The following is a 13,326-nucleotide window of genomic DNA, read 5'->3' on the forward strand; positions in this document are numbered from 1 at the left end:
TAAAAATGTTTATTATTTTAATAAAAAGAAGTTTGTCCTCATATGTAGTCTAAATTTGGGTCTTTGTAATGCTACCCATTGGTCCTGGAACAAAGCCGAGTAAGTCTAATCCCTCTTCCCTGTTATAATACTTCAAATACCAAATACTGGAAGATAACCATCCCTACCCAAGGATTTCTTCTTTAGATTAAACATATCCAGTTCCTTCAAAGAAGCCTCATATGATCTTGACCCAGACTGCCTTCTTCTAGATTTCTCTAGCTTATCAATTTCCTAAAATGTGGTTCCCAGAACTGAATACAAGATATGGTCTGACCAGGGCAGAATGAGGCAATACTTTTTAGCAACTCCATAGCCCAAAAAGGTTTTGTGCCAAAATTCAAAGAGCCATTATACTTACTCTACATTTTGACAGTTGAACTGGGCATCTATAATCTGCTGGTGAGAAAGAGTTGGGGACAAGTTGAGGGGAAGTTTGAAGAAGTTATTGGGCTGCTGATACTTTGGATGGAAGGGTGGACGACCCAAGTTCGAGGAGTTTGGGAACATGCTCTTGTTCACTATAAGTGAACATGTATTTTGGTACCTAGATTAACACAAAAAGAATATATTACAAGTTTCTCTTCTATCCACTAGTCAATTTTTTAAAAACATTATTATGTAATATGCAGGTCTTATGATATATGGCACTGATACAGTCAATTTAAAAATGCTCTAATAGCTAAAGTAAATGTCTAGTATCTTCCAAATATAATTTGTATAAGATGCTTTGGTTATTACTGGGTCTTTATCTTAAGTTACCAAGTTATATCAAAAAAGGAGGTAGGCCAGAGATACAATAAGAGTAAGGGGTAATAGATAAATAATTACTGTTCTACCCACAGAACATAAAAAACATAAAGGTACACCTCTACTGTAGTGGGCAAATCCTTAGTGAAGGATTTAACAATAATATGAACAGGAATCAAAAATATAAGATGTAACTACAATCTGTACCACTGTAGTGAACCCATTGTGAGATCAGAAATCCACTTTAATATTAAAATAGTGATCTAGATGAATCATGTATCAAATGATAGAGATTTTAAATTTCATGATATAGGCATTACCTCAAGAGATTATTTGAGAAAAATGAATTTATCATGTAAAATCTATGATCAGAAAAAAAATCAATTGAAATATAAACATTTTACCTTTATTCAGTCTATATATATTACATGTTATCATCTCATAGAATTGATAAAAACAGAGAAGGGATTCAGTTCAACATATTACCCAAAGATGAGATGTGAAAATGAGAAGCTCCCCTCAATATCTAAATAATATATACAAACTTGGTCCTTTTCTTTCTCATAGAACTATGTATCAGGTACAATTCAAGATTCACAGCACTGTAGGATCCTACAATGTATTGTAATGTAATAATAGAGATTACAAAGCCTTACCACTATCACATCCCAGTTACCTGGGCAACCTCCATTGCAGAAATGAAGCATCAGGAGACTAACCCCAAGAAAAGGAGTCAGTAACTTAGTTTAGTCAAGTGAAGCAAGGCTGAAAAGCCTGGCTTCTTACTCTAACAGCCAGGATTCAGTAGTGTCAACTCTGCTGACTCTTGAGCCCTGGAATTTCTGTGCCCTGATACCTCAGCAAAGAATGGACAGGTGGTGCAAACTTAGATGAAATTCCAAGAGACCCTAACTACAGGTACAGCCTGCAACTCCCTTACACATTGTTATCTGGCTCAGTACCGAGCCTATGTATGTCCTACAAAATGCAACTTCTTGTTTATATATAATACAAGTTGATGGGAAACACAATCAAATAGGGTTCAGAATAATGAATTATGCCTTACAGCCAATTCTGTTGCAACATATGTATGCCATATTGTCTAGAAGTTATTAAATTTGAATTCAGATAGCCTTTTAAACTAATTTCTATCAACCAAAACTCTATTCATACATCTTATTTGTAACTATACATAAAATACTTTGTTTTTTCTTCTGAATCCATGTCAGCAATCACAAAATAGTCAAAAGTCCCATACAGATCTCCAGCAAATCCTACATCACAGGATTTACAGCTGGAAGGGGCATCAACATTAGCATCAATGTTGAGACAAAGCTGACGTGACTGCAGGCTAGTACCTCAAATATGGCTCACTCTTCTATAATGATCCTGGTCCCAAGACACCACCAATTCTTGCTATTATAGCTAGGCAGTATCCAGAACTGGCCTCCATCCCTATATCATATACCATTCCCCCATCCTCTGGCTCTTTCTCAGGAAGTGATAAGCAAATCATCTTCAGTTTGGTTTTTTTTTTTTTCATATAAAATATGTGACTATCTACTCCTCTATGGCTCCACTGTCAATAGATTGAGTATAGGATTCCTAGGCCCAAGATCCTCCTCTGATTATCTCCCTTGTTCCTTTCCATACTCAACCCCATCCCTACAGTTTCCATATTGAACTTTTCTCTATCCTTCCATTGTGGTCTTTGAAACTCCTGCTCTATTGTTATCAAACTGCCCTTCATATTATACCTGTGCCTTCCTTTACCCACAGAAATTACTTTCTAGATTTTATTTACTTGCTGTTTTCCCTCTGGACACTCCATAAAAGACAAGCTTTTCAAGGTTAAGGAGCTTGGCACAGTGCCAAGCACTTAAATGCTGATTTAATTGAAATAAATTTGGTACAATTCCCTCATTTGAGAAATAAGTCAGAAAAGTTGAATGTAGGTCTTCTGACTCTAAATTCAATGTTCTTTCCTCTGTACCATACTACCTGACCCAAATGTCAACTTACCTCTCAATCCAGTCCAGGAGTTCAAAGCTGAAAAGGGTTCAAGAGATATTCTGTTACTGAGGTAACATTAAGAGAATTAATTACCCAATGACAAGTACAAGAAAATTCCCAGAAGGCTGGCTGACTCCACAGCCACAATTTGATTCTAATGAAGGTATATTATTATACAGCCCATCCCAACCCCCCCCTAAAAAAAAACCCTTAAGATATTAGTTTCTCCAAACCAGAGATAGTAAACTCCCTGTTCCTCTTATCAAGCCAAAAACCAGACAAGCTTTGGGAAAGAGATGAAGCATCATGTCTAGAATACAGATCAATAGTGTTCAACGCTAGTCTACTAGTAACTTCAGAAAAGGCATCCCTAGCTAATTATAACTAAAGAGCTTACACAAAACAAAAACAAATCATGAATCCCAACTCCTCTTTCTTGTTTTTAATATTCAGGAAAAGTGATTTGGGGGAAAATCAAAATGACAAGTGAATATTTTGAACTAAAACCATAAAAAGAATTTGTTTTTGTTTTTTTTTACGACTAATACTTGAAAATTGTAGTTTCACAGCACTAAGTGCAAGGGTACTACACTGGGATTTTAAGTTTCCATTTCCTTTATTCTGCTATTCAAAAAGAACCCTTTGATCACTTTATACTCAATAGTCTTCAATTGATACTCAATACTCTTCAAAAGTATTGAGTCACTTAATACTCAATAGTTTTTCTCAAAAACAACAAAAAAGGGTTGGAAGAAGGTGGGGGATGGGGGAGGAAGAGTTAAATTAAGGAACCAAAACAAACACAAGCCCCACCCTTCCGGCAAAGGGACCAAAAGATAAGGAAGAGTCCACACACTAGGCCCTCTAGGACAGGAATATCATTTCCAGTGCTCAGATGAGGGGGAGGGACACATACATAATTAATTACTAGGTGTCAGCCTAGCACCAGAGACAGACAATAGTTGGGCACAGACACGCACACAAGCAAGCTCCCCCTTCCCTCTCCCTCAATTTCAAAACTGCAATTCTCCAAACCAAGGCCTGGCTGCCTCCACCCTCAACGTCCCGGGGCTTGGACTCGCTTTCTAAACCCGCTGGAGGAGGAGGAGGAAGAAGAGGAAGAAACGGAGGAGGAAGGGAGGAGAATCGGAGGAGGAGCTCTAGCAACAAACTGGGGGCTTGGGGAGGGGAGAAGGGGGTAAAAAGTCCTGGGGCCGGAGGAGCCTGCCGGTGAGACCGGCCCGGGAAGCAATGCGGCCGGGCCCGGGCCCGCAGCCCGCCCTGCCGGGACACTCACAGCCGTCCTCGGGGAAGTGAATAGTCACCGGCACCAGCCGCCCCGGGGCCCTCGGAGGCCGGAGTAGCGACGACGGTGGCAGGGGGGCCAGCGGCTGCGTCTGCGGCTGAAGCGGCGGCTGCGACCGAGGCTGAGGCTGAGGCTGCGGCTGCGGCGGGCGGGATGCCGGGTCCACCCGGGGCAGCTGGGCCGAGGCTCCAGCCCCTGAGGTTCGCTCGTTCTGCCGGGAGGCCGAAGAGCGCCGATTCTGCTTGCTCCAAGATGAAACGAGGGACGAGAGGAAAGAGGTGGAAATGGAGAAAGTGGGGGACACACAAAAGGAAGGAGCGGAGGGCGGAGAAGTGGCCGAAGCGAAACTGAGCGGCGAGCACCGGGGACGGGGACGGGCCTTGTCAGATACACCCGGAAGCGAGGAGCGACCCGGAAGGGAACACCCGGAAAAAAGGGAACACCCGGAAAGGAGCGGGAGGTCGCGCGCAGGTTCCCTGCTCTGCAGCAAAGTTCGACGACAATCTGCGCATGTGAAAGAGGAACACCGCTTGCAGGATGCTGCCTTGGGGTCGCTCCCGGCTCCTCGCGCCTTTTGAGGCTGCGCGGAACTAGAGACCGGGTCTGGCGAAGAGACCGGGGCGGAGGGGAGGGGAGGCGACTCGGGGTGAGCCTTGGCTTTCTTAGCACTCCGAGGTGGGATTCTTTGCACCCAGCACTGCTTTTGGTAGCCTCGTAACTTGGGTCTGAAGGGACTTATTCCTTCCTGGAAGACCTGGAGAGGCTCCCCGACTCCCATCTCCATGGACACTGTCGCCCGTACGCCTGGGCTGCAGCGTCACTAATGTGCCTTTGTGGCCCGCGACCCCAGCCTTAAGGCCGCAGCTGCTGCCCAAAGCACGTGCCCCACCCCTTCCTCCCCACCATACATCAGCTGCAGGTTTTGCGGGCGACTGGTGGTTTGGGTGCTAAAGTGTTGGCTTATTTCCTCTTGGTTTGAAATTGACTCTCTATTCAGTTTCCTACTTCTCGTCTGATCAGGCATCCAAACACTTTTTCTCTTGTTTTTGGGAAAGGGATCCCTGAGAGAGGGATGGAGGAGACTCAGTTATCTAGGGATTGCAAGGCTGTCTATCCCCACCTCCCCCCCCACACACACACCCTTGTTTAAAAAAAAAATAGACATTAAGCGCCCACTATTTGCTGGGTACTGCTTTTAAATTAAGAGGTGGGGATACAAAAAAAGGGCAAAAGACGGTCTCTGCCCTCAACCTTTACAATTTTAATTCCAGAGCTGCAGCAGGTACACATAAAAGAAAGGTGACTCTAGGGTTTATCAGTGAACGGCTCACCGAAGGACCTTAAATAAGATTTTGAGGTCAAGCATCAATTTACCGCAGGCCTTCCTTGATTACCTCCCCTACTTCACTAGTATATCAGGACAGCTTCCCAACCCCCCAACCAAATTATATTTATTTACTTTGTATAAGTTTTGTTTTTTATCTTTTATATACTGATTGTTTCACCTGTAGAACATAAACTCCTTAAGAGGTAGGACTACTCAGTTGTTGGCTTTATGTTGTAAGCACCCAACAGTGCCTAGCTCATAATAAGCCCTTAATAAATGCTCGTGGATTGTAAAGTAAGGCTTTGCTCTTTTAAGAGTGTACTATGTGGGGCAGCTAGGTGGCGCAGTGGATAAAGCACTGGCCTTGGATTCAGGAGGACCTGAGTTCAAATCCAGCCTCAAGACACTTGACATTTACTAGCTGTGTGACCCTGGGTCAGTCACTTAACCCTCATTTCACACACACACACACATGAATGTACTATGTGCCAAACACATTGCTGAGCACTGGAGATTCAAAGAAAGGTTTAAAAAATATGTACACCAAAAAACTTAGTCCCTGCTATCAGGGAACTCACATTCTGATAGAAGAGACACAACTATGTATAAACAAGATATATCCAGGGTAAATTGGAGATAATCGCAGAAGGAGGACGCTAAGATTAAGGACTGGGAAAGGGTTCTTGATGAAGATGAGCTTTAACAGGGTGAAGGAGGCTATATGGAAGAGATATGAAGAGGGAGACAAGCATAGGAGACAGCCAGTAAAAATGGCCTGAGTAGGGGGCAGCTAGGTGGTGCAGTGGATAAAGCACTGGCCCTGGGTTCAGGGGGACCTGAGTTCAAATATGACCTCAGTTGCTTGACACTTACTAGCTGTGTGACTCCGGGCAAGTCACTTAACCCCCCTTGCCCCACAAAAAAAAAAAATAATTTAAAAATGGCCTGACTTGGAAGGCAGTGTCCTGTGTGAGAAGCAACTAGGAGGCTAGCTGGTGACAGTAGACTTCAGGATTCTTGGAGGGGAGTAAGATGTAAGAAGACTGGAAAGATATAAAGGGACCAGTTTATGGCAGGCTTTAAAAATCAAACAGGATTTTTTTTACTTGGCCATGGAGGAAATAAGGAGTCATGGAGTTGATTAAATAGGGGGTGACAAGATCAGACCTACATCACAGGCAGTCAAAGCTTTAAGTGCCTACTGTGTGCCAGACACTGTTAAGCACTGGTAGAGAAAAAGGCAAAAGACGGTTCCTTGTTCTCAAACTCAATCTAATGGGCCATGAAAGCAACTATGTACAAACAAGGTATATACAGGATAAATTGGAAATAATCAGCAGAGGAGGGAACTAGAATTAAGGTAAGATCAGAAAAGGATTCTTGTAAAAGGTGAAATTTTAGCTGGGATTTGAAGGAAGTAAGGAAATAGAGATGAGAAGGGAAATCATTCTAGACATGAGGGAAGACCAATGAAAATGCACAGAGTTGGGATATGGAGTATCTTGTTCAAGGAACAGTAAGGAAGCTGGTGTCATGGGATCAAAGAGGTAGGTGGGGTATAAAGTATAAGACTAGAAAATGAGGGGAACAGGTTATGAAGGGCTTTTAATGCCAAACAGGATTTAATATTTAATTTTGGAGGTGATGAAGAACTACTAGAGTTTATTTGGGGAGGGGGGTAACATGGTCAGACCTCCATTTTAGGAAGATCACTTTAGCAGCCCAGTGGAGAATGAACTGGAGTGAGGAGAAACTTGTGTGGCTGGGAGACCACCAGAAGGCTACTGCAATAGTCTAGTTTTGAGGTGATGAGGGCCTACATCAGGGTTGTGGTAGTGTCTGAGAAGACTAGGGAATGTATTCAAGAGATGTTAGGAAGGTAGAATCTATATCACTAGCAACAAATTGAGTATGGGATATGAGAGCAAGGAGTCAAAGATGACACCTAGTTTGCAAACCTGGGTGACTGGAAGAATGGTAGTATTCCTGACAGTAAGGACTGTAGGAAGGAGGGCAATGAAGGAGGAAAGATAATAAGTTTGTACATGTATAACCCATATCAAATTGCCTTCCCAGTGAGGGGGGAGGGAGAGATTTTGGAACTCAAATTTTTTAAAAATTAACATTAAAAAATTTTATATGTAACTGGAAAAATATTTCTAAAAATAAGTAGGATAAGAAAAAAGTTAAGTTGAATTTTGGATATGTTGAGTTTAAAATATCTACTGGACATTCATTTTGAGATGTCTAATAGGCAGCTGGAGATATAATTCTGGTGATCAGTAGACAGGTTATGGGGAGATAAGTAGATCTAAGAATCATCTGCATAGAGGTAATAATTGAATCCATGGTAGTAACTGAGATGACCAAGTGAAATAATATAGAGGGAGAAGAGAGCTCAGGATAGAACCTACAGGGACTCCCATGATTTTCAAGCATGATCTGGATGAAGATCAAGCAACAGAGACTGAGAAGGAGAATTCAGGCAGATAATAAGCAAACAAGGAGAGAACATTTATCATGGAAAACCTAGATAGAACACAGTATAAAGGAGGAAAATGTGATTGACAGTATCAAAGGTTGCAGAGAAGTCAAGGATGAGGATTGAGACAAGCCCGTTAGATTTGGCAATTATGGAATCATTGGTAATTTGGGAGAGAGCAATTTCTTTTTGTTGTAGGAACTATTTCCCCATGTAGGATGTGACTTTCTCCCCTTTTCCTCTGTTGTAGCAGTTTCCTTTGAAACTAGGTCTAAGGTAATGATGGATGTCTGATTCATCTAGCCAGTTAACATCCCATATTGTTCCTGACTCTTTGGATGCCCAGAGAAAACACTGTAAACCCTGCTCTAGGAAGCTGGTAAAATAAATCAATAACTCTCTCCTTTAACTCCAAGCCCTCAGCCAGAAATCTCACTTGGGCAGATGCAGCAGTTTTAAATCTCTCTTCCAGGGTCATTCCCATTTATTCCCTCCGCTAACACTGCATTCAAGCAATAGCACAGGCCATTTAGCAATTTGATTGGTTGACAACCTTATCTATCATGTTTTCCAGTTTATGAAACAAAATAAACTTTTAAACATACAAGGGTAAAAACCTGGAAGCATCAGGTCGAAAGTGAGTGCACTCACTTGGGAGGTCAGGAGAGGAGGAAAGGAAAGAATATCAGATTTTAGCACTGTGCAGATCCCATCCCAAACAAGCTGTGCACGCTTCTACCACAGCAACAACCTGGCATCAGGAGTTCCAACTACTGATCAATTCTTATCCATTCCTCATGACAACAGCTCCCCCCCCTCCATTTACACCTCCCTCCACTACTTCTGCTTTGGGCTCCATAAGTCCAGCAGGTGAAAGGAGCCAGCTTCAGAGTCAGCAGACTCCTGTCCTGAATCATTATTCCCTGAGGAATGCTCAAAAGCCTTTCTGACTTGAAAGAACAAAGACCTTTCTTCATAAAGTGATAATTTTCTACTATTTCAGAATTTAAGGTTTTTATATCTGGTCTACATATTTGTTTTTATATACTATCTACCTAGCTTTCTGCCCCATTGTCTTTCCTTCAACTGAAAGAAGCCTCAGATCAGCCTAGAATGTATCAGACTATTGCTAACCAGATGGCTACTTCTAATCTTCCCCAGGAAAATGCAAAGTAGGTTTTGAAACTAGCAAGGACACCCACAAGGTAGCAGTTTGCTGAGGGGAAAAAAGAGACTCAAATACCAATCATGTGAACATATTCTTCAAACTATAAGCAAGCTATTTTGCAAAATGACATTAAGCTATGCCTTCAAATTTGCAGAAAATAGAAATATAATTTCACATAAATTAATGAGAAATGTTTTAAGTTCCATTCAGAAACAAACATTTTTTGTATTTTATTTTGTATTTTATTGCTTTATACCATCAGAAAAAACTTAACAAAAAAAAGCATTCTAATTCAACACAAGACAACAAAAGAGAATGGGAATTGCATCTCCTTTTACATTCATTTCCAGTAAAATTTTGTTAACATTCCCATGGAAATACATTCTATTTACTAAAATAGACCCTATTGGCCAAGATGGCAGAGCGAGAAAGGAACTCTCTGAAGCCCTCCCAAATTCCCCTCCATACAACTAGAAAACCACCTCAGAATTGATCTAGGAGCAGGGAAGCAGCTTACTAGTCTGGCAGGAAAGATTTGTCTCATTGGAGTGGGAGAGAAGGAAGGTCCAAGAATAGTAGCATCAACCTGCCTCACAGCAGGAGGCCTGTAGCAAAGGCTCCAAGACTGGAGCAATCCACCAGCAAGACCCACCTTCCTGCAAACCAGCAGCCCCTAGGCAACTAACAGTCTGCAACACAGCAAGGCCCTACCCCATGACCCCACCCCAAGCACAAACCAACAGTGAGGCCTTGAACCCATTGCTGATCAGTAGTGAAACCTTGCCCCAGAGCTAGCCAACAGTGAGACCTAGCCCCTGGGGCCTACCAGCAGAAAGGCCCTGTTTCTATAGCAACCTGGGTAGCATGGCTGCACCCATTGGGCAGACCAGCAACAAGATCCCCCCTCTAGGGCCAGCCACCAGAAACACTGTTACCATAAGAACCCAGCAACAAAGCCCCACCCCTGGAGCAGGCCAGCAGCTAAACCCCACACCCGAGGAGGCCAACAGGGAGGCCATCCCCACTACAAGCCAGAAGGGAAGCCTAGCCTCCAGAGAAAGCAAGCAGCTAAGCCCTGAAATCCAGTGAAAGCCAGCAATAAGACCCAGAACCTCCACACAAAAAGCTTGGACAGTTAAGGACCAGAACCCAACTCTCACATAAAAATACCAAGTCTCAGGGGCAGCTAGGTGGCGCAGTGGATAGAGCACCGGCCCTGGAGTCAGGAGTACCTGAGTTCAAATCCGGCCTCAGACACTTAACACTTACTAGCTGTGTGATCCTGGGCAAGTCACTTAACCCCAATTGCCTCACTAAAATAAATAAATAAAAAAAAAAATACCAAGTCTCAAAAAAAGGCAGGGGGAAAATGAACAAAAAAAACAAACAAAAAGCTTGGTTATAGAAAGTTACTTTGGTGATAAGGAGGATCAAGGCATAAACTTGAAAGAGGACAATGGTGTCAAAATGGCTACATATGATGCTTCAAAGAAAAATATAATTTGGTCTCAGCCCCAAAAAGAATTCCTAGAACAGCTTTAAAAGGATTTTTAAAAGCAAATGAGAGAAGTAGAAGAAAAATTGGGGAAAGAAATTAAAGTAATACTAGTAGAATCATGAAAAAAAGACTCAATAGCATGCAAAAAGTTATTCAAAAATTTAACAAGGAAAATAACTCCCTAAAAAATAGAATTAATACAATGGAAAAGTAGGTACAAAAGCTCACTGAAGAAAATAAATTAAAATTGAGGGGCAGCTAGGTGACACAGTGGATAAAGCACTGGCCCTAGATTCAGGAAGACCTGAGTTCAAATCTGGCCTCAGATACTTGACACTTACTAGCTGTGTGACCCTAGGAAAGTCACTTAACCCTCACTGCCCTACAAAAAAAAAATTAAATTGAACAAGTAGAAACTAATGACTTTATGAGACATCAAGATTTAAAAAAAAAGTAAAAAAAAAACAAAAGAAAGAAAAGAAACTGAAATTTCTCATTAGAAAAACAACTGATCTCCAAATGCATCCAGGAACGATAAAAATTATTGGACTACCCAAAAGCCATGATGAAAGAAAGGAAGAAAGAAGGAAAGAAAGAAAGAAGCCTGCATAACATCTTTCAAGAAATTATCCAAGAAAACTGCCCAGATATATTAGAACCAAAGGGCAAAATAGAAATTGAAAGAATCCACTAATCACTACCTGAAAGAGATCCCAAAATGAAAACTCCCAGGAACAACATAGCCAAATCCCAGAGTTCACAGGTCAAGGAGAAAGTATTCCAAGCAGCCAAAAAGAAACAATTCAAATATCATGAAGCTACAATCAGGATTATACAGGACTTGGCAGCTTCCACATTAAAGAACCAGAGAGTTTAGAATATGATATACCAAAAGGCAAAGGAGTTAGAATTACAACCAAGAATCACCTACCCAGCAAAATTGAATAATCTTCCAGAAGAAAAAAAAAGAATATTTAATGAAATAGAGGACTTTTAAGCATTTCTAATTAAAAGACCAGAGCTGAATAAAATTTTTAAAAATTGCCTCCAAATAAATACAAACCTCAAGGGAAAAATGAGAAGGTAAAACAAGAAACAAGAAAGAGGAAACATAAGAAATACAATAAGGTTAAACTCTTTATATTTCTATATAGCAAGATAATATTTGTAACTCTTAAAAACTTCATTAGTATAAATGCAATTAGAAGGAGTATATGTAGATAGAGGGTGTGGATATAAGGTGACTTGAATTCAATGATACCAAAAAACAAAAACACAAACAAACAAAATAAAGGACTGAAAAAGAAAATTGTACTGGAAGAAGAAGGAGGTGGGAGATTGGGGTAAAATTATCCCACATAAAAGAGTCATGAAAGAGCTATTATAATGGAGGGAAAGATGGAGGGCATGGCAAGCAAAGCTTATACCTTACTCATCAAAATTGGCTCAGAGAGGGTATAACATACACACTCAGTTAGATATAGAAATCTATTTTACTTTATAGGGAAGTAAAAAAGGATGGGGACAATAGAAGGGGAGGGGGGAGTGACAAAAGGGGATATGTTGGGGAAGGTGGTGATCAGAAGTAAAACACTTGTGAGGAGGGAAAAGGTGGGGTGGGGGGAAAAAAGGGATAAACAAGCAAAAAATAGCATGAAGGGAAATCCACAGTTATCATAGCTGTAAATGTGAATGGAATGAACTCACCCATAAAACAGAAACAGCACAATCTTACAATATGTTGTTTACAAGAAACATTTGAAGGAGAGAGATACACACAGGGTAAAGGTAAGGGGCTGGAGCAGAATCTATTTTGCCTCAGCTGAACCAAAGAAATCAGAGGTAGCAATCATGATTCAGACAAAGCAAAAGCACAAATAGTTCTAACTAAAAGAGATAAAGAAATTATATATTGTTGAAAGGTACCATAGACAATGAAGTCATATCATTATTTAACATATATGCAACAAATGGTATAGCATCTAAATTTTTGAAGAAGTTGAATAGGTTATAGGAGGAAATAGATAATAAAACTATACTAATGGGGACCTTAGCTTTCCCCTCTCAGAACTTGATAAATCTAACCAATAAATAAACAATAAGAAATTCAAGCAGTGAATAAAATTCTGGAAAAGTTAAATATGATCTCTGGAGAAAATTGAATGGGAATAGAAAGGAATATACCTTTTTTTTTCTCAGCAGTACATGGCACCCACACAAAAACCAACAGTGTATTAGGACATAAAAACTTGATAACAAAATGCAGAAAAGCAGAAATAGTAAACACATACTTTTCAGATCATAATGTAATAAAAATTACATTCAATAATGGACTATGGAAAGAAAGATAAAAATTAATTGGAAATTAGATAATCTAATCTTAAAAAGCAAGTGAGTCAAAGAACAATCATAGAAACAATTCATAATTTCACTAAAAATGACAATAAGCAACATACCAAAATCTATGGGATGCAGCCAAAGCAGTACTTAGAAGTAAATTTGTTGCTCTAATTACTTACATCAATAGAGAAAAAGCAGATCATGCAACTGAAAACACTAGAAAATTAGCAAATTAAAAATCCCCAATTAAACAGCAAATTAGAAATCCCAAAAATCAAAGGAGAGATTAATAAAGTTGAAAGTAAGAAAATCATCGATCTAATAAATAAAACTAGAAATAGGTTTTATGAAAAAATAAAATAAAATAGATAAACCATTAGTTAATTTGATTTTGAAAAGGAAA

The 13,326-nt window shown here is 40.4% G+C and overlaps 1 protein-coding gene across 3 annotated transcripts in view; it reads right to left on the reverse strand.

The window, feature by feature from the left end:
- Positions 1-4,203, reverse strand: part of TENT2 (terminal nucleotidyltransferase 2) — a 71,602-nt gene extending 67,399 nt beyond the window's left edge. For all 3 annotated transcript variants that reach the window (XM_043976560.1, XM_043976559.1, XM_043976558.1), the window contains exons 1-3: positions 4,100-4,203; positions 2,812-2,838; positions 401-586 (exon numbers count right to left, since the gene is read on the reverse strand). In XM_043976560.1, coding sequence (XP_043832495.1) covers positions 401-549 — 149 coding nt within the window. In that variant the 5' untranslated portion in view covers positions 550-586; positions 2,812-2,838; positions 4,100-4,203. The remainder of the gene's footprint in view (positions 1-400; positions 587-2,811; positions 2,839-4,099) is intronic.
- Between the last annotated feature and the right edge of the window lie 9,123 nt (positions 4,204-13,326).

Source organism: Dromiciops gliroides, chromosome 1, assembly GCF_019393635.1.
Source record: "Dromiciops gliroides isolate mDroGli1 chromosome 1, mDroGli1.pri, whole genome shotgun sequence".
NCBI lineage: Eukaryota > Metazoa > Chordata > Mammalia > Microbiotheria > Microbiotheriidae > Dromiciops > Dromiciops gliroides.